The 21,119-nt window shown below is 39.4% G+C and overlaps 2 protein-coding genes across 2 annotated transcripts in view; one reads left to right on the top strand and one right to left on the bottom strand.

The window, feature by feature from the left end:
- Positions 1 to 8,345, top strand: part of ADORA2B (adenosine A2b receptor) — a 33,155-nt gene extending 24,810 nt beyond the window's left edge. The window contains exon 3 of the mRNA XM_079131702.1: positions 4,780 to 8,345. Coding sequence (XP_078987828.1) covers positions 4,780 to 4,978 — 199 coding nt within the window. The 3' untranslated portion in view covers positions 4,979 to 8,345. The remainder of the gene's footprint in view (positions 1 to 4,779) is intronic.
- On the bottom strand, positions 114 to 21,082 carry ZSWIM7 (zinc finger SWIM-type containing 7). Its single transcript, XM_079131729.1, has 5 exons — positions 20,873 to 21,082; positions 10,529 to 10,550; positions 8,352 to 8,454; positions 2,301 to 2,405; positions 114 to 868 (listed from the first exon to the last, which is right to left on the bottom strand). Exons 1-5 carry the CDS (start codon positions 20,946 to 20,948, stop codon positions 752 to 754), a joined length of 423 nt encoding a protein of 140 aa, XP_078987855.1. The 5' UTR covers positions 20,949 to 21,082; the 3' UTR covers positions 114 to 751.
- Positions 21,083 to 21,119: the final 37 nt, after the last annotated feature.

A 21,119-nucleotide genomic window follows, 5' to 3' on the forward strand; every position in this document is an offset into this window, starting at 1 on the left:
CTGAGTCTCCTACCCACCCCCACCCTTTTAAAATCTGCCTTTTATTCTTCAGACTGGAAAATCCCTAGTAGTATCTGTAGCTTCTTCCCAGGACAGATTTTTAGTCTGTTCTTTCATTTGTCCCATTATAAAGCCCTGATTTGCATGCAGAATAAACCCAGCTCTGTGGTTTTAGAGGCTGCATCTCTAACAACAGTCCAATTAAGCTGATTTGGCACAAAACCACAGATACCAGAAGCTTAATGAAACCAGAACCTGAGAGTCTTTTCACACTTACTGTTGTTTAGCATCTCTCTGCTCTGCTCTAATGTTGCTGAGTGATTTTCTGGACCTCAAGAAAAGAACCAATACATGTTCATCTAAACTTGTTCTTACTCAATTTGACCAGCCATCTCAACCTTTTAAGAATTACTACTATTTCAGTCACTTAAGAAGCTAATTGTGGACACAGCATGGTATTAGACTTTATTTCAGGCTACAGTGCTTGATTCCATCCAAGGACATTTTTTGCCCAAGTGGTTCAGAGGCTGGTCCAAGTTTTTCATGAGAAGACATCACAGGGCTCCAAACCATATGCACACCCTCCCTCGCCTTGGCTCCAACCCAGAGTTCCTCCTATAATCCAGGAGGAAAAGGGAGGGTAACAAGTTTCTGGAAGATGCATTTCATCTCTTTTCCTTGAGAATCATGACAAGTTGAAAGTATTTCTCAATGGGACTTTTGAAAGATGATGATATTCCATCTGTACTTGTTATGCTTCTTGTTTCTTCTCTATCAATAACAAGTCTGTCAATTGCTTGTCAGAGACACTTAACTGCTGACAGGTCCTCATAACCTGACTAAGATAAATTGCCAAGAGATGCTTACACTGGAACACAAAACATACAGACATATTAGGATAAGCAGGGCCACCACTGGCCAGTCTACCTGTGATTTGCTATGATTTCAGTTAGGTTCTTCCTTGCTTTTAGAAAGCTGTCAAGGCAATGGCTAACATTCCTTGAGGTACTCAGTGAGTACTCAGAAGTACTGTTCCTCAGTGCTTCTCACACATTATCTCACTTATCTGACAGCCACCCATGAGGACAGGTATTAACTCCATTTTAACCATATGCTCAGAACCTATAGTCTATTCACTTAATCACTGTTATACTTCAGGGGCAGGGCTGAGCATCAGAGAGGAGCAGTGGCAAAACTCTGGCATATACTAGCCTATCTGCTACTCTGGGGAGATGATGCAATTGGACCTTATGTCACAGAACACAGCTTCAGATCTTGAAGAGGCCCTCATTCAATCTTGTCGTTTTATAGGTGACAAATACTTATGGCACATGAGCTATGAATGTGGCCTCTTGCACAATGGGATACCAACTTGGCATCCAGTTCCCAAGATGTTTAAGAAATTAACAGTGTAAAAGAAAGGCAAGAATGGGGTGGACTCCATTATCATCTTCTTTGGCAAGACTTGAGAAATAGTGACCTCTCGGGAGGGCATGAGTATGTAGATATGTCCTGTTCTTGCTTGATGCTCTGGCTGCCGAGGAAATCAGCAAAGACAGGAGGGACAGACTAAAGCATTCCTGCCCCATGTGAAGGTTGAGTGTAGCACCACTCTTTTTTTTTTTTTTTTATATTTTTTAGTTGTAGGTGGACACAATACCTTTATTTTTACGTGGTGCTGAGGATTGAACCCAGGGCTCATGCGTGCTAAGCAAGCACTCTACTACTGAGCCACAACCTCAGCCCACCAGGCTGTCTTATCAGGTAGAAGGAAGATATATACCTCATGGCTAGAGCTGGGTATATACAAGTTGCCAATATCCAATTTATCTTCAATTTTTATTGGACCTTCTACTTCCTGAGTGCCAACTTCCAGGGTTACCTTCCTATCTGCCCCAAAGCTGCACCCATGACCTTTCAAATAAAAAAGCAGGAAACCAATGTAGTTCTATAAAGGACATTAGGAGAGGCTAAATCCAAAAGAATCACTGAAATCAAGGCAATAAATTATTTGTTTCGATACAGTAAAATTGGCATTTTGTAACTGGGCAATGTGGCACATACCAGTAATCGCAGCTACTTGTGAGACTAAGGTAGTAGGACTGCAAATTCACGGTCTGGGCAACTTAGCAAGACCCTATCTCAAAATAAAAGGGCTTGGACTGTAGCTCAGTGGTAAAGCACCTTTGGGTTCAATCCCCAGAAAAAAAATTCCCATTTTGTGCAACTCTTAAAACATGAAATAAGGGCTAGCAATTTCTCCCCTTGCTACGGGTGGCAAGAGCCTTCCCCAGCCTTACCAGTAGGCTGTCACCCTTCCGTAGCACTGAGAATGCAAACGCAGGACATGAACAGTAATGACAAGAAGCCAAACACGTGTATGTTTTACCAGAACTTCCAAGTACCTAGGAAGAAAAGGACAAATGGATCAGCTCTCAGTAGGTATGCTTCTGGGTACCACCTCTTTCCCTTTATCCATTTAATGACTCAAAGTCTCTGCAAACTGCACTGGAAAGAAATGCAGTAATGCTTTACGTAGAAGGGGAAACTCAATTTCTTTTCCTGGAGCAATGCAAACTCTTCATTGCCTCTCGGTGCTTACCCTTTAGGACAATGGGAACTGAAGAGTTTCAGGCTAGTTCAACCATCCACACAGACCATTTTGTTCCTATGCTTAGTGAATCAGAGAACTTACTCCATGTGCTGACTATCAAGATGTGGAGGGAAAATCTTCTCTCATCTACATTTTATTGTGTTTTTTCTTAACCTTTGGTATTTCACAGCATGTGCATGTTTCTGAAGCTTTTACCACACACCTAAAAAGAGTGTGAAAACAGGTATAGGGTGAGTGGTCAGGCAGGAGTAAGACAGGTCTCAGAAGAAAGTAGAGAAGGGCCTATGAAAAACATTTGAGGGTGGGGAGAATAAAGAATCCTGCAAAAGGGATGACTCAGCTGCTCAGGATGGAGGTCTCCGGAAAAGAGGCAAGCCCAGATCTGCCCACTCATTTAGCAGGATGGAAGGAGGATGTAGATATATGTGGGGTTATTAAGAGGCTCAGTCTAAGAACAAAAAACTTCATGGCAGTCAAAAGAACACAAAAGACAGGTAAAGGGACGTAAGATCTAACAAGATTTGTTGGTTATATGATTGGACAAATTTGGTGTCGTGTCCCCTCCCACCCTCTGTTTTTGGGGATTAAACCAGAGCTAAGATGAGCTACAGCCTCGCTCCTTACTGGACAAATCTGTTGGAGGTCTCTTTTCCGCCAGGTAGTCAAAACCTTTTGGTTGGGAGCTTACTCTAGTTTGGATCTTGAACGTGCCCAAAAGGCCCATGTGTTAAAGGTTTTGTTGCCATTCTGTGGCACTACTGGGAGGTGGCAGAACCTTTAGGACACAGGCCTAGTGGGAGTAAGTTAGGCCACTAGGACTGTGCCCTTGAAGGGGATGTTGGGACCCTGTGCCTCTCTTCTCTCTGCTTTGTTTGCTATGAGGTTAATAGGCCTCATTCACCACATATTCTTGCCATGTACATAATTTGCTGCCATAGGCCCAAAAGAACAGGACCAAGGATTGAAACCTCTGAAACAAACAAAATAAACCTTCTTTTCAAGTTGATTTATCTCAGATATTTGTTACAGGGCGGGAAGCTGACTAACTCAGTGTTTCATTTCTTGAGTTAATTTCCAAACTAGAAGATTATTTGTTACAGGGCCTTCAGGTTATATTTAGGCTTGAAGGTAATCTAAATGAAAAAGCACAGGACCTTTAAAAATTTTTTTTCTTAAAATTTTTTTGGTACCAGGGACTGAACCCGGGGGCACTCAACTAATGAGTCACTTCCCCACCCCTTTTCATTTTGTATTTTGTCAAAGGGTCTCACCAAGTTACTGAGGCTGGATTTGAACTTGTGATTCTCCTCAAATAGCTTCCCAAATCACTGGGATTACAGGCCTTTCCCCCCCCCCCCTTAATTTATACTGTCATATAATGTCAGCACTCCAAGGATCTTTTCTCTTTCTCCCTCACAGAGAATAAAGCAACAGGTAAGACTAACCTGAAATAGCAGATTCAAGTGTGTGCTTCTGTGTCATATGTTCACTGGTTCACATGATGTAGCCATCTCTTTTGGGGGGTGGTGGTACAGGGGACTGAACCCAGGGGGGCTCTATCACTGAGATACATCTCCAGCCCTTTTTTAAAATTTGATTTTAACATAGGATCTCACTATATTGCCCAAGTTGGCTTCAAACTTGCAATTCTCTTGCCTTAGCCTCCTGAGCAGCTGGGATTACAGGCTTGTGCCACCTCCATAGCCATTCTGGTAAAGTTTTATGACAAAATCAACAGAATTCCTTGGGGGTTCCTAGATTTCCAGGAATGGCCAATGACTGGGTAAGATGCCTGCTGTAACCATTAAAGATTTTAGTCCCAGTTTAAATTAGGTATTAAAACCACATCTTACATATTTCCTATATGAACATATCACCTACACCACTAAGTATGAATAGAGAAACTGACCTAGTACACCCGGAAGACTTAACTGAAGGGAGAACATTAAAGCAGATTATTTCCCACTTCATCCTAAAGAAAACTCACCAACATCCAACAGAGAAATTAATAATTCTTGGGTTTCCAAACTACCAAAGAATAAACCCTTAGAATTTTTCTTTCTTTAGTTATCTCCTTTATCTTTTCTCTCTAGAAATAAACTTAGGCATAAGCCTCTGGGATTCTGCACCAACTTGAATGATTCAGTGTTTCCTTCTTTTTGCAGGGCTCTTTATCTATCAGAATGCTTCCTGAACTACGTTGAACAAATGCCCGGTGACTTAAGGATGGGGATAAATTCTACGGAGGTTCCCTTGCCTGATCCTTTCACAGGCTGGCTAAGACTCAAAGTAAAATGTTCAACTGCTAAAGGCAGTATGTACCATCAAAAGAGTAAATTCTGCATTTGCTTCCTCCTTATCTAGCAGTGGACAACTAATGAACCCAATAATCAGGCAAAAATCTGAGTTACAAATGTTTAGAACTGGAAATTGACCTTAGGGAAAATTTAATTCAATTTCTTCACCCTTCAATGGAAAAATGATATCCTCTTACGGGAATTGCTCCTAGTTCATCCACTCATACTTTGGAATGCTTATTCTCAGAAGTATGATTTTAAGAATGTACATGTAAAGAAGAGGACACTCAGATTGGATTTATAGGAACTTCACTTAGAGGAAGTTCACAGTTAACTGTGACTTCAGTTAGGTTCTAAGGAAGTGACCCACCTGGATGGTCATACATTCATGGGTAACAGCTTTATTTTATGACTACTACAAGCCTCTTATGATACTTCGCAGCAGTAAGTTGTATTATTTCTTTCTGGAAAAAGGATTATATATTCCTATTCCAAATGAATATAGGTTGGCTATGTGACTTGCTTTTTAGCCAGCAAAATATGAACAGCTAGGCAGAAATGTTAAAAATTGTAGCACACCAGGCCTTCTTAACTTTGAGTTCCACATAGGGGTGGCTTTACTAAGTAGGATCCCTAAACTGAAGTGCTTGAGAGCAGAGCTACAGTTGACTCCTGATGGATGTGTGGCATGAAGGAGATGGAGAATTTTATTTCTGTAAGCCTTTCAGATTTGGAGGTCATGGTTACCACAGCATAATTCAGCCACTCCTTCTCAAATTGAGCCAAAGTTTCTAAAAAGCAGCTCAGGTGTAACAACAAAATGGTGAGTTTAGAATAAGTACACATTACATCTGGTGACAGTAAGACTATTAGGGTTGACTTATGGAATAAAGGTGTCTTGTGGAAAGACAAGGCAGTGTTTGATTTATTTTTATCTTTCTTTGAATATATTTTTTAGTTGTTGATGTACCTTATTTTATTTATTTATTTATATGTGGTGCTGAGAATTGAACCCAGTGCCTCACACATGTGAGGCAAGCATTCTACCACTGAGCCACAGCCCCAGTCCTCAGCTTCTATCTTTTTACACAGCCCCTGACTTAAACCAAATTCTTACTGTATTACCATACAATGCAACCATTAATGTTAACTTGAGTGTGTATAAAGATTTCTTCAGTTTCATTTAAATCAAAGTCCAAGCTGACAGTCACAATTCTAGAAAGTCAGAGTTTTTATGGCTAACAAAACAATGGAATATAATATAGGATGTGAATGACAAAAACTAAACAAGTCACACTGAACACTGGGAGGAACAAGAAGTCAACAATAATTAAAATATGTTAAACAAGAACTTTAAGATTTGAATTAATGATGAGATCCAGAACTAGAGGTCAACCCAGACACCTGCTTGTGCAGGTCAAGAGTTATGCTGATAATGGAACTGAGACCAAAATTCCAAAACTAAAAGACATGGAGAAAATGTGATGGGCTCCTCTAGCTTTAGGTGTTTAGGTGATATAAAAACCAAACACAGGGGCTGGGGTTGTGGCTCCTGGGCAGAGAGCTTCCCTCACATGTGTGGAGTCACTGGGTTTTATCCTCACACCACATAAAAATAAATAAATAAAATAAAGATTAAAAAAACCCCAAAACTCCAAACATGAAATACTAGAAAAGATTATAGAAGTACCTACTCATGTGTAAACAATAAATTCAGTGACTGATTATTCATCTGTAAGTAGGAAAATACTGTTCAAAGTTTTAACTGTAGCATCCAACATTATTCTCCTTAATGAGGAAACAGGATGACTCTGCCAGGTCTATGCTGTAATGTGGAATGGCAAGTGAATTCACTGAGCAAAGGCACCTGTTTGTCCAGGCAGGCTTTGCTCAAGTCATTTATTTCTTAAGAATTAACTGATATGATCTCTCAATGAGTTAACTGACTGGTCTTGGCTCTGAGAAGTTCACTGTAAAAAAAAACCAGAATTCAAACAATGAAAAAATTCCTATGTCCTGGTCTTCAGCAAAGCCTGGACAGTAGATAAAGGCTGATGGCTTCTAAGCCAGAACACCACTGCCAATATTTTCATTTCATAAGACTGTCTTCCAGCTGCACTTACCTTTGTCTCATATAGCCTGGGGGAGTAGCAGTTAGTTTGGCTGGCTGTTTAAAGAGTCTTTATTCTAGTCTCAGATTTTAGAACAGGCAGTGTGAGGTAACCAGATGCAACTGTTACTTTATTTTTCTTCATTTAAGTATCCTGCAAAATATACTTTGCAGACTTTTGGTGGGAATAATCAATAACACATAAAAGTAATTCAGAGTCTGATAAGAGGCTGTTACTTCACAAATCTATCTAACCCTATCATAAGATTGAAGAGGGCAAAACTCAGGTCCAAGTAGACTGCAGTCAGCAGTCTGACCCTTAGTTATTTATTGACAACAGTTTTGAAAGATCATTTTTGATAGAGCATTCTGAGTATGTGGAAGGGCCTCAAAATACATTTTGGCTTTTGCCTATAAGCAAGATTATCAACAAGATGTAAATATCAATAAATTTATTGGGGGTGGGTGCCTCTATTATCGACAATAAGAAAGCAAAAGTTGACTGTATTCCATTAGACCTGACAAATAGCCTTTTTACATTATTGCTGGTTCTATACAATCCCACCAAAAATATTTCTTGAAAATATTTCTCTTAATTACTAAAATGCCTTGATAGTAATTACATGAAACAAGACAGGCACAAAAAGAAGGAATACTACTGCATGATCTCACTTATATGTGAAATCTGAAACAGTCAAAACTCAAGGCTCAAAAAGGAAAACGGTGGTTATCAAGAGGTTGGGGATTATAGGAGATGGCGGTCCAAGAGTATAAGATTTCAATTAGGCAGAATAAGTTCAGGGACCTACTGTACAATATCATAATAATAGTTAACAACGATGTATTGTATACTTGAAATTTTCTAAGAGTAGATTTTAATTTGGTCTTACTACAAAAAAAGAAGTATGTGAGGTAACGGACATGTTAATGGCCTGAATTAGTCATCCCACAAGGTATACATATATGAAAACACCATTTTGTACACCATAAGTATGCAGTTTTTGTCAATTTTGAATAAATACATACAAATTTAAAAATTTTTAGTTGCAGATGGACACAATACCTTTATTTTATTTATTTATGTGGTGCTGAGGATCAAACGCAGTGCCTCATGCATGCTAGGCAAGTGCTCTACCACTAAGCTACAACCCCAGACCCAACACATAAAAATTTAAAAAATTAAAAATATGTTAACTTTACTAAGTTGGATCAAAACCTTTTCAACAGTTAGGAAATACTTCAAGCTGGTCATCATCTTCCATAGAGATACAAGAAAACATTTTGTCCTAAGGGTTTGTGTTGAGATTATCCCCACTTCTAGACTTTTTACCTGGTAAACGTGCCTTCCACTGGGTGATGAGATTAAAGTGATGGACTGTCGATCAACTAGGTCCAAGGCCTGAATGGCTGATGAGCCAAAGATAAACTTCAGCCTGGGAAATAAAAAGGTTTCAGATTAGAAGGGCTGATTGCCAGTCATCTTAGTTACTTGACCCAAAGGTTTACCATCCTCAGAACTCTTTTCTTTTTGACAGTTTTGGGGATGGAACCCACTTATGCATGCTAGGCAAGCACTCTACCACTGAGCTACCCCACCCCACGCCATTCCATCCTTACATTTAAAAAAAATTCACTTTAATTTGGAAAAAAAGAAAATATAGCAAAATCCATGGACTTATTCACTTCTCAGAATTAATGTGCATTAATATTCTTGTTCATTTATTTCAGATGTTCTTGGTTTTTTAAATAAAAGGAGTAACTTATACTGATAAAGAAGCCCTCTTTTATACTTCTGTGTAGTGCTACATTGTATTTCTTCCAATCTTTCTTTCATCCTTTTGGAGTCACATTCCTTTCTTTCTTTCTCTCTCTCTCTGGCTTTTTTTTTTTGGTGTGTGTGTATGTGTTGGGAATTGAATTAAGGGCCTCAAACATGCTAAGCACATTCTATACCACTGAGCATTATCTAGCTCTAGCTCCAAACATTTATTTGTTTCCTTCCTACTATTATTTTTGTATTTTATTATACACAGAACGTGTGTGCACATATACATATACACACATGTGTACATGTAGACATGTATACACATACATATATATGATAGTGTTTTAGAAATTAAAAATTACTTCATTTTCCTATACTCTAATGTGCAAAACTACTGAAGGGATGGGAAAGAAGTCTTTAGAATTTTTATATTAAACATGTTGAAGATTTAGTTAATAAAAAAAGAAAAAAAAACATGGTGAAAACCTTATGAATTAAAGATAATCACAGTTGACTTTAGAAATTTTTTAAACCTGCTTTGTCTTCTTTAGGACCTACTGTGAGCATTTCTTGAACACAAAATGGCTACGAAGAGTTTTACTTTTATTCTCCCCAACTATTTTGGATAGATTGCTTCCAGCATTTTTGTTTTACTACTACCATAAACAATACTGGATGAATATACTCATTGTAAAATCTTTATGAATATCTATGATTACTCCCTTGGAATATACTTATAAGTAGAATATCTAGGTCAAAAACTGTATTTTCAAGGCTATTATTTCCTGTTGCCAGGTTACTTTTCAATTTACATTCCTCCCAGCAAGGTATCAGTTATGCCCCTCTCCAAATTTCTGCCAAAATTTTCTCTGGTTGCCAGTTTTACAGATGAACAGTTATCTAATTATTTTGTATTTTCTGCAAAGTTTTTGGCTAGATGCATTTTTTAATGATTTGCTTATTTTCTTTGTTTTTAAAGTACTAATTAATTTTTGTTATAATGTGTAATTCTTATAAAAAAATCAAGAATTTGATAAAAAGTTAAAGCATTTTCCTAAATTCTACTTCCTTATCATTAAGCTAATTACTGGGCATGACTGTAATCTTAGCTGAGAGGCTGAGGCAGGAGGATCTCAAGTTTGAGACCAGCATGGGCAACTTTTGAGATCCTTTCTCAAAAAAAAAAAAAAAAACAAAAAAAAACCAGGGGGTAGGGCTGGGGCTATAGCTCAGTGGTAGAGTGCTCCTGGGTTCAATCCCCAGTACCACCAAAAACCAAAACCAAAACAACTGAGTAGCACTTATTCCTAGGTAGCTTTTACTTTTTTGTTGCTATTGAGATTGTAATTGTATTCTTGGATTTTGTGACATGAAGGAAAATGATTTTTGATTTTGTAAAATAATTGGCCATATTTTATTCTCTTTTCTTTAAATAGTGATATCATTTGCAAATAATATTTGTCTTTATTTGAAGACAGGTATACTTCTAATTTTTTTATGTGTAAGTGTAACAGATATAATTTCTAGAAAAATGTTAAAGAAGAGCTGCAAATAGGGCAATATAGGAATGCCTTGTATTATGGTGTTGGCTATTCATTTGAGATTTTTAAAAATTATGTACAAAATATGTAGTAGCTAACTAGTTTAGTAAGAGTAGTTTTAAAAGTTAAGAATCAATATTGAAAGATTTGGCCCTTAATGTTTAAAAAAAAAAATCAAAACACAACAGTGTATGTACTTACGATAATAGATGCTCATCAGGAACTGTAAAATTGGAATGGAAAAAAAGTTAATCATGTTAAACTAGACTACAAACACAAAAAAGTCTTAAAAAGATTATCACCAAAAAGACTTACAAATTACAAACTGAACCTATGCATATAATTTTGTTCCTTCCCTAAATCTGCCTGAAACAGTAAAAAAATCATAAGCTCTCAAGAATGAGAAAGACAGGGAGAAACAACAGCTAAGACAAACTGAAAGCTGATAGAAAAGTGAAAAATAATTTACAAGATCTGAAAAAATTAAATCCTAGGCTAGCAGTGGGACAGGTAAGTACCAACCTGATTTAATTACAGAATCCAGTATTTCTCCCCTATCTTCCTCCCCTCAACACTGCCCTCCCCCCCAAAAAAAGAAACACTCAAAAACTGGTGGTACCAGATTGTTCTGGAGGTGGGTATCAAGCAGGGACACTAAGATAAGAAAGATTCTAAGTTTAAGAAGTAATAGGACTCTAGTTCCCCTGCCTAGCTGTAGATGACTCCTGTTCCCACACTTTGGCAAAAGACTAGGCTTATTTTCTGGAGAGATTCAAACACAGGATATCTGGACTAGAGGAAAATTCTAGGCACGGTGGAGCTAAGGTGTCACATGAAAAACAGGGAGACCTCCTGCTCTCTTCCCCAATATGGCTCTTGTAATACAATCAGGCCTTCACCCTCTTGGCAGAAGACTGGAAGTCTTTCCTGGGGAATCTGACCAAGCCAAGAGGAATGACACTGGAATGGATTCCCAAACTAGCCTAGTAAAAACAATTATAAGGATATTAACCATCCCTAAGCTCTTCTACTTCCAGAGTCTTCACTCTTAAACATACTTGACAACTAAGGATTACTGGCCAACAAAGATGACAAAGAACAAAACAGAGGCAAGCTAATTAGAGAAAAAAACTGCAGAGAGAAAATATTTCAAACACCTATTAATCTTATCAGAGGAAAAACAAGCTAAGCAACTGTAAAACAGGCACAAGATATAATAAAGGGAAGTGAACTCGGACAACTGGGAGCGCCGTAAAGGAGGCCGCTCGGCACAGCGCTGGGACTTGGAGCAACCACTGGGGCTCCGGCGGCTGCCCAGGGGAGGAGTGGCGAGGAGAGCTGTGTGGACTCAGAACACCGGGGTCTGCCCTGAAGAGGAGGAGGAGGAGTGTGGCCACGTGGATTTGGAGTGACTGCACCAGAGCTACAGGCGGTTGCCAGAGGAGAAGCCGAGCGGCGAGCGGTTTGGACTCTTAAGCGACAGCTTCTGAACACCGGGGCCTGCCCTGAGGACGAGGAGGAGGAAGAGGAGCGCGGCCGCTTGGATTCAGAGTGACTACACCAGAGCTACAGGCGGTTGCCAGAGGAGAAGCCGCGCGGCAAGCTGTTTGGACTCTAAGCAACCACTTCTGAACACCGGGGCCTGCCCGGAGGACTAGGAGGAGGAGGAGGAGGAGCGCGGCGGGGCGTTTGGACTCGCAGTGACTGCATTAGCGCTCCAAGCGGCTGCTCAGAGGAGAAGGCGAGTGGTGAGTTGTTTGGACTTAAAGTGACAGCTCCTGAACACAGGGGGGCTGCCTGGAGGAGAAGCGTGGTGGGTCGCTTGGTCTTGAGTGGCCGCACCAGAGCTCTGGGCGGCTGCCCAGAGGATGCACGCAGCGGGTCACGTGGATTCAGAGCCACTCAGAGTGACCGCTCCTGAACAACTGGGGGGTTACCTGGAGGAGGAGGAGGAACAGGGAGGGTCATTTCGACTCGGAGTGATTGATTGCCCCGGGCTACGGGTGGTTGGTGGGAGGAGGAGGCACACAGTGAGTTGCTTGGACTCCTAGTGACCGCACCAGAATACTGGGTGGCTGTCTGGAGGAAGAGGTGTGTGGCGGGTCTCTGGGACTCAGAGCGATTGTACGGGGCCCCAGGTGGCTGCTCAGAGGATAGCCAGGCGATAAGGTGCAGAGCAGGGTCCCAGGATCTAGGAGGCTTCTTGATGGAAGAGCCGCACAGAGACAGGCTTAGGGCGGAGCGAAGGTTCCAGGCCTGCGGGCAGATTCTCTGAGGAGGGGCAGCCTAAGGAGATTCATCTGCGAAGGGTGAGGCTCCCAGGCCCAGGAGGTAGGGCCGGGCCCCTGGGAACTTTGCAGAGGAAGGCAGCCCAGCCCAGGCGGTAGCTGTAAATTGAGGGGAACCTCTAGGAGGGAACTGACCAGCAAGACCTCCCCACCGGGTGAGTCTTCCCTGCCGGGTGAGGTTTCCCCACAAGGACGGTAAAACCAGAGACTTAGGCCCAAACAGGCCTTGCCTCAGCCCGCAGCCTAGGTCCCCTTTGGATGACCATTGGTCAACAAGTGGAGGCACCTCTGCCCACTAGCAGGGATTATACCCCACCTGAAGGCCACCACTCCTAGAGAGGCAGCTTCCTTGTGGAGCACCGCACTATCAACTTCCTCCAAGACTTCAGCCTACTGAAGGCTAAGGGGGGGATATATATAGAAATCTTCAGGGACACTGTAAGTCAAGAGAGGAAATCTGCAATATCTCAGTGGTCCACTGATACCTGAACAAAATGAGAAAACAAGGAAAGAAAATGCTGCAAACAAATTTAGATGTTACATCAATAAAACCCAATGACAGCATGGCGGAGGAAATGACAGAAAAGGAGTTCAGAATGTACATAATTAAAATGATCAGAGAAGCAAACGATGAGATGAAAGAGCAAATGCACGCACTGAATGATGAGATGAAAGAGCAAATGCAAGCATTGATTGATCGCATCAATCGACAGTTAAAAGGGCAAATACAGGAAGCAAAAGATCGTTTCAATAAAGAGTTAGAGATATTGAAAAAAAACCAAACAGAAATCCTTGACATGAAGGAAACAATAAACCAAATTAAGAACTCCATAGAAAGCATATCCAATAGGATAGAACACCTGGAAGACAGAACCTCAGATATTGAAGACAAAATATTTAACCTTGAAAACAAAGTTGAACAAACAGAGAAGATGGTAAGAAATCATGAACAGAATCTACAAGAACTATGGGGATATCATGAAAAGGCCAAATTTAAGAATTATTGGGATTGAGGAAGGCCTAGAGAAACAAGCCAAAGGAATGAACAATTTATTCAATGAAATAATATCAGAAAATTTCCCAAATCTGAAGAATGAAATGGAAAATCAAGTTCAAGAGGATTATAGGACTCCAAATACACAAAATTACAACAGACCCACACCAAGGCACATTATAATGAAAATACCTAACATACAAAATAAAGACAGAATTTTAAAGGCTGTGAGAGAAAAGAACCAAATTACATTCAGGGGGAAACCAATACGCATATCAGCAGATTTTTCAATCCAGACCCTAAAAGCTAGAAGGGCCTGGAACAACATTTTTCAAGCCCTGAAAGAAAATGGATGCCAACCAAGAATCTTATACCCAGCAAAACTTACCTTCAAATTTGACGATGAAATAAAATCCTTCCATGATAAACAAAAGCTAAAAGAATTTACAAAAAGAAAGCCAGCATTACAGAACATTCTCAGCAAAATATTCCATGAGGAAGAGATGAAAAACAAAGCAGCAAATCAGCAAAGGGAGGAATTATCCTAAAGGAATTGTCAAATAAAGGAGGAAACAAGTTGTGTCAAACAAATAAATAAATAAAATTTAAAAAATGAACCAAATGACCGGGAATACAAATCATATTTCAATAATAACCCTGAATGTTAATGACCAGAATTCATCAATCAAAAGACACAGACTGGCAGATTGGATTAAAAAGAAAGATCCAACAATGTGTTGCCTGCAAGAGACTCACCTCATAGAAAAAGATACCCATAGACTAAAGGTGAAAGGATGGGGAAAAACATACCATGCACATGGACTCAGCAAAAAAGCTGGAGTATCCATCCTCATTTCCGATAATGTGGACTTCAAGCCAAAGTTAGTCAGAAAGGATAAAGAAGGTCATTTCATACTGCTTAAGGGAAGCATAAATCAGCAAGATATAACAATCATAAACATCTATGCCCCCAACAGTGGCTCATCCATGTATGTCAAACAAATCCTTCTCAATTTCAGAAACCAAATAGACCATAACACAATAATACTAGGTGATTTTAACACGCCTCTCTCACCACTGGACAGATCTTCCAGACAAAAATTAAACAAAGAAACCATAGATCTCAATAACACAATCAACAATTTAGATTTAACGGACATTTATAGAATATACCATCCAACCAAGAGCGAATACACTTTCTTCTCATCAGCACATGGATCCTTCTCTAAAATAGACCATGTTTTATGCCACAAAGCTAATGTTAGCAAATACAAGAAGATAGAGACACTACCATGTATTCTATCAGATCATAATGGATTGAAGTTAGAAATAAATGAAAGAGTAAAACACAGAAACTATTCCAACATCTGGAGATTAAACAATATGCTATTATATGATGAATGGATAACAGAAGATATTAGGAAGGAAATTAAAAAATTCTTAGAGGTAAATGAGAACAAAGAAACATCATATCAAAATCTCTGGGACACTATGAAAGCAGTACTTAGAGGGAAATTTATTTCATGGAGCGCATTTAATAAAAGAAGTAAAACTCAACAAATAAACGACCTAACACTATAGCTCAAAGCCCTAGAAAAAGAAGAACAGAACAGCACCAAAAGTAGTAGAAGACAGGAAATAGTTAAACTCAGAGCTGAAATCAATGAAATTGAAACAAAAGAAACAATACAAAAAATTGACAAAATAAATAGTTGGTTCTTCGAAAAAATAAACAAAATTGATAAACCTTTAGCCACGCTAACAAAGAGAAGACGAGAGAAAACCCAAATCACTAAAATTCGGAATGAACAAGGAAATATCACAACAGACACAAGTGAAATACAAAACAAAATTAGAAGCTATTTTGAAAATCTATACTCCAACAAAATAGAAAATTTCGAAGACATCAACAGGTTTCTAGAGACATATGAATTGCCTAAACTGAACGAGGAGGACATACACAATTTAAATAGGCCAATTTCAAGTACTGAAATAGAAGAAGTCATCAAAAGCCTACCAACAAAGAAAAGTCCGGGACCAGATGGGTTCTCAGCCGAGTTCTACAAAACCTTTAAAGAAGAGCTCATTCCAATACTTCTCAAAGTATTCTATAAAATAGAAGAGGAGGGAACCCTCCCAAACTCATTCTATGAAGCCAATATCACACTGACACCTAAACCAGACAGAGACTCATCAAGGAAAGAAAATTTCAGACCAATATCCTTAATGAACATCGACGCAAAAATTCTCAACAAAATTTTAGCAAATCGCATACAAAAACATATTAAAAAGATAGTGCACCATGATCAAGTGGGTTTCATCCCAGGGATGCAAGGTTGGTTCAACATCAGGAAATCAATAAACGTAATTCACCATATTAATAGACTTAAAGTCAAGAATCACATGATTATTTCAATAGATGCAGAAAAAGCATTTGATAAAATACAGCACCCCTTCATGCTCAAAACACTAGAAAAAATAGGGATAGTGGGAACATTCCTTAACATTGTAAAGGCCATTTATGCTAAGCCCATGGCTAATATCATTCTAAATGGTGAAAAACTGAAAGCATTCCCCCTAAAAACTGACAAGGCAGGGATGCCCTCTTTCACCATTTCTATTCAACATTGTTCTTGAGACTCTGGCCAGAGCAATTAGACAAACCCAAGAAATTAAAGGGATACGAATTGGAAAAGAAGAACTCAAACTATCCCTGTTCGCTGATGACATGATTATATATTTAGAGGAACCTGGAAATTCCACCAGAAAACTCTTAGAACTCATAAGTGAATTCAGTAAAGTAGCAGGTTACAAGATCAATGCCCAGAAATCCAACGCATTTTTATACATAAGTGATGAATCTTCAGAAAGAGAAATTAGGAAAACTACCCCATTCACAATAGCCTCGAAAAAAATAAAATACTTGGGAATCAATCTCACAAAAGAGGTGAAAGACCTCTACAATGAGAACTATACAACACTAAAGAAAGAAATTAAAGAACACCTTAGAAGATGGAAAGATCTTCCATGTTCTTGGATAGGAAGAATTAATATTGTCAAAATGGCCATACTACCTAAAGTGCTATACAAATTCAATGCAATTCCAATTAAAATCCCAATGATGTACCTTACAGAAATAGAGCAAGCAATTATGAAATTCATCTGGAAGAATAAGAAACCCAGAATAGCTAAAGCAATCCTTAGCAGGAAGAGTGAAACAGGGGGTATTGCAATACCAGATCTTCAACTCTACTACAAAGCAATAGTAACAAAAACGGCATGGTATTGGTACCAAAATAGAAAGGTAGATCAATGGTATAGAATAGAGGACACGGACACACCCAAATAAATACAATTTTCTCATACTAGACAAAGGGGCCAAAAATATGCAATGGAGAAAAGATAGCCTGTTCAACAAATGGTGCTGGGAAAACTGGAAATCCATATGCAACAGAATGAAACTAAACCCATATCTCTCACCATGCACGAAACTAAACTCAAAATGGATTAAGGACCTCGGAATCAGACCAGAGACCCTGCAGATTATAGAAGAAAAAGTAGGTCCAAATCTTCACCTTGTTGGTCTAGGATCAGACTTCCTTAACAGGACTCCCATAGCACAAAAAATAAAAGCTAGAATCAACCACTGGGATAGATTCAAACTAAAAAGCTTTCTCTCAGCAAAGGAAACTATCAGCAATGCGAAGAAAGAGCCTACAGAGTGGGAGAATATCTTTGCCAATCATACTTCAGATAGAGCACTAATCTCCAGAATCTATAAAGAACTCAAAAAACTCTACTCCAAGAATTCAAATAATCCAGTCGACAAATGGGCTAAGGAAATGAATAGACACTTCACAGAAGAAGATCTACAAGCAATCAACAAACATATAGAAAAATGCTCAACATCTCTAGTAATAAGAGAAATGCAAATCAAAACCACCCTAAGATTCCATCTCACCCCAATTAGAATGGCAATTATCAAGAATACGAGTAACAACAGGTGTTGGCGAGGATGTGGGGAGAAAGGTACACTCATACATTGCTGGTGGGGCTGCAAATTAGTGCAGCCACTATGGAAAGCAGTGTGGAGATTCCTTAGAAAACTTGGAATGGACCCTCCATTTGACCCACTCCTTGGCCTATACCCAAAGGACTTAAAATCAGCATACTACAGAGATACAGCCACATCAATGTTCATAGCTGCTCAATTCACAATAGCCAGACTGTGGAACCAACCTAGATGCCCTTCAATTGATGAGTGGATAAAGAAACTGTGGTATATATATATACAATGGAATATTACTCAGCCATAAAGAATGATAAAATTATGGCATTTGCAGGCAAATGGATGAAATTGGAGAATATCATGCTAAGTGAGATAAGCCAATCTCAAAAAGCCAAAGGACGAATGATATCGCTAATAAGTGGAGGATGACACATAATGCGGGGGAGGGAAGGGTTAGTGTTAGGGTTAGAGTTAGGGTTAGGGAGGGGGGCAAGTATGGAGGAAGGAAGTACTGTATAGAGGGTAAAGAGGGGTGGGAGGGGTGGGGGGAAGGGAAAAAATAACAGAATGAATCAAACAACATTACTCTATGTAAATTTATGATTACACAAATGGTATGCCTTTACGCCATGTACAGAGAAACAACATGTATCCCATTTGTTTACAATAAAAAAAAAAAGATATAATAAAGGGATCTTCAGGGGAAATGGAAATTAAATATAACAGCAGAAATTAAAAAACAAAACAAAGCAAAAAACAAACCAACCATGAATCTGGGAGATGCAGTTGAAGGAAATTCCCAAGAAGTGGAGAAAATTTAAAAAATGAAATATAGGAGAAATGATGTCACTCAAGAGGAACAATAAAGGGCATTCAGTAACTGAATAATGGAAATATTAGAAAGAACAGAGGAAACGGATGTAGGGAACTCATCAATCCAGTAAGTCAAGAAAATTTCCCAGAATTAAGGATATGAATTTCTAGTTTGAAAGAGGTTACTGACTGCCCACATGGGAGAGTGAAAAAACAAAAATAATCCTCATCAGAAGACTCTAAAATACTGATTAGAAAGAGAAGATACAGTTCACCCTTCAAATCCATGGGTTTTACATCTGTGATTCAACCAGCCTTGGAGTAAAAACAAAAACAAAACAAACAAATTTGGGAAAGTATTCTTTGTGCCTGTACCTGAACAGGTACAGATTTTTTTTTTACCATTATTCCCTAAGCAATACAGCATAACAACTACTTATGTAGTATTTACATTGTATCAAATATTATGAGTAGTTGAGAGACGATTCTAAAGTTTATGGGAGGAAGTGTATAGATTATAAGCCATTTTAAATAAAGAACTTGAGCATCAGTGGTATCCATGGGAGGTCCTACAACCAATCTTGTAAGGATACTGAGGGACAAGTGTGATTCAAACTTCCAGAAAAATAAGTCACATAAAAAATCAGGAGGAACACTAGAAGATAGAAGGTAGCGTAATAATGCTTTCAGATGTCTCAAGAAATATTATTTCCAACATATAATTTAATACTTAGCCAACCTATCAATTAAGTGTGAGGATAGAAAAACTTTTTCAGACATGCTAAGCCTTAAAAAGTACATCTCACACCCTTTTCATTTCCTTCTTCACGAAGCTACAAGAGCTTATGCTTCATAAAATAAAGCAGGAAACCAAGAAAAGAAAATTGTAGGATATACTAAACATAAGGCCCAACACAGGTAAAGAGAACTCCCAGGATAATAATGGTGAAGGGAGATCTCAGGAGACAGATGAGATCAGCCAGTTCATATTAGGCAAGTCAGAACGCTCTAGGAGAGATTTCTTCAGAAAAATGAAATTGATGAACACCTTGTTCATCTGAACATGTTGAGTAGAGATTTAGAACACTGGTAGAATGTGAGGTTGAATGGGTAAATACAAAAAACTAAACAAACCAAGACAACTTTAACTCCAGGGAAACCAAAAAGTAACACAGGAAATGTAACCTTAATTTCCTATATGGCTCGGCTACAACTAATTTAAATATCATTACACAAGTGTAAACTTGGAATCTTGATTTAAAAAGAATACCACTAAAGAACGGGGTTAGGAAGGTTCTATGACTAAAAAACAGTTTTGCTAAAAATAAACATGATTAAATGGCAGTGGTCCCTGTGTTGGAGCCACGGGTATCAACAGCACTTACTGTGCCCCTTCAAGATTGTCAGGCTAAGGTTTAATCCATTCTGAAGGACTTCAGTTAAAGTTAGCATTCTGAACTCTCAGGTTATCCAAGCTTAGACAAGAAACACTGAACTGAAAACACATTGGCTTCCCCCACATCCTTTCTGGAATCAGAACATGTTTAAATACCTGGCTGGCCTAATCTTTTAAGCACATATACTTAACCCCCAGTAAATTCTGATTGAAATGAGAGAACAAAAGTTGCTTTACTTTTCTCAGTCCTTTAAAATCAGTAATGCAAAATAACCCATTTCAAAGGACACAATCATTCAAGAGAATAAGCAGTTTTGAGACCTAATTTGGCTTTTATTTATAGAGTGGCCATCTTTACACTGCAAGAGTAGTTCGAATTAGTCCATACATTCTGATTTCAAACATCCTTTTTCATTGATATGCTGAGATCGTTCTGGCTCCGTGATTTTAGTGACATGGGCACAAAGCACCCTCTGCTGGTCCCTGGAAAAAAGGTACTTTTAGAGCATCCAGATTGACTCCAGCAATTGCGTATGCATTTGGCTTTGTGACCCTAAAATATTTACTTTCTGAACAAAGTGTATGCAGAGTACTTAAAGTTATCAGGACTTGAGAAAAATTATGTTTAAAAACTCAAGTTTTGAATAAAATAATTTAAAAGCTAGCTTTTCCATAACTCATTGGTTTCAGTCCTTTTCAACCTCCCCAGGCCCTTGGATCCCCTCTCACGTGTACCCAATGCTAGTCCCAGCGCCTCCGTTCCCATTGGCCTGTCCGCCCCCCGAGGGAGTGGTGCCAGCAACTGCAGTTCCTCATTTGTTAAATGGATTTGACTTTTATGACCCAAAGGTCTCTTTTTAATTTTATTTTTTTCACGAGCCTGGGGTTTAGGGATAGGGCCATAAGGGAATACAGCTCGGACAGGCCTCAGCACCGAGCGGGATGGGGCCTGGAACCCCGCGCCCGCCCGTCCCAGCGAACCCGACTCCAGCCTGGACGTGGTCTGCGGCTCAAGACGCAGCCACGCACGGCCTACGACCCGTACTTCGCGCGCTTTCCTTCACTGCCGTGGCCATCTCGCTCAAGAGCTCCTCTACGACCGCCGGTAACGCGACGGCCATGATACCACAGGTTGCACGCTCCTTTACAAGATCCTTGGCCGCCAAGCTCCGATCAGCCACGATCACCTGCGGAGGATTCCCGCCGCGGGTGGGGCGAGACAGTGACGTAGTTGTGCGTCATCGCGCATGCGGATAGCAACGATGACGCCTTCTTGGACGTAATGACCCGAC

Source organism: Sciurus vulgaris (genome assembly GCF_902686455.1).
Source record: "Sciurus vulgaris genome assembly, chromosome: 3".
Lineage (NCBI taxonomy): Eukaryota > Metazoa > Chordata > Mammalia > Rodentia > Sciuridae > Sciurus > Sciurus vulgaris.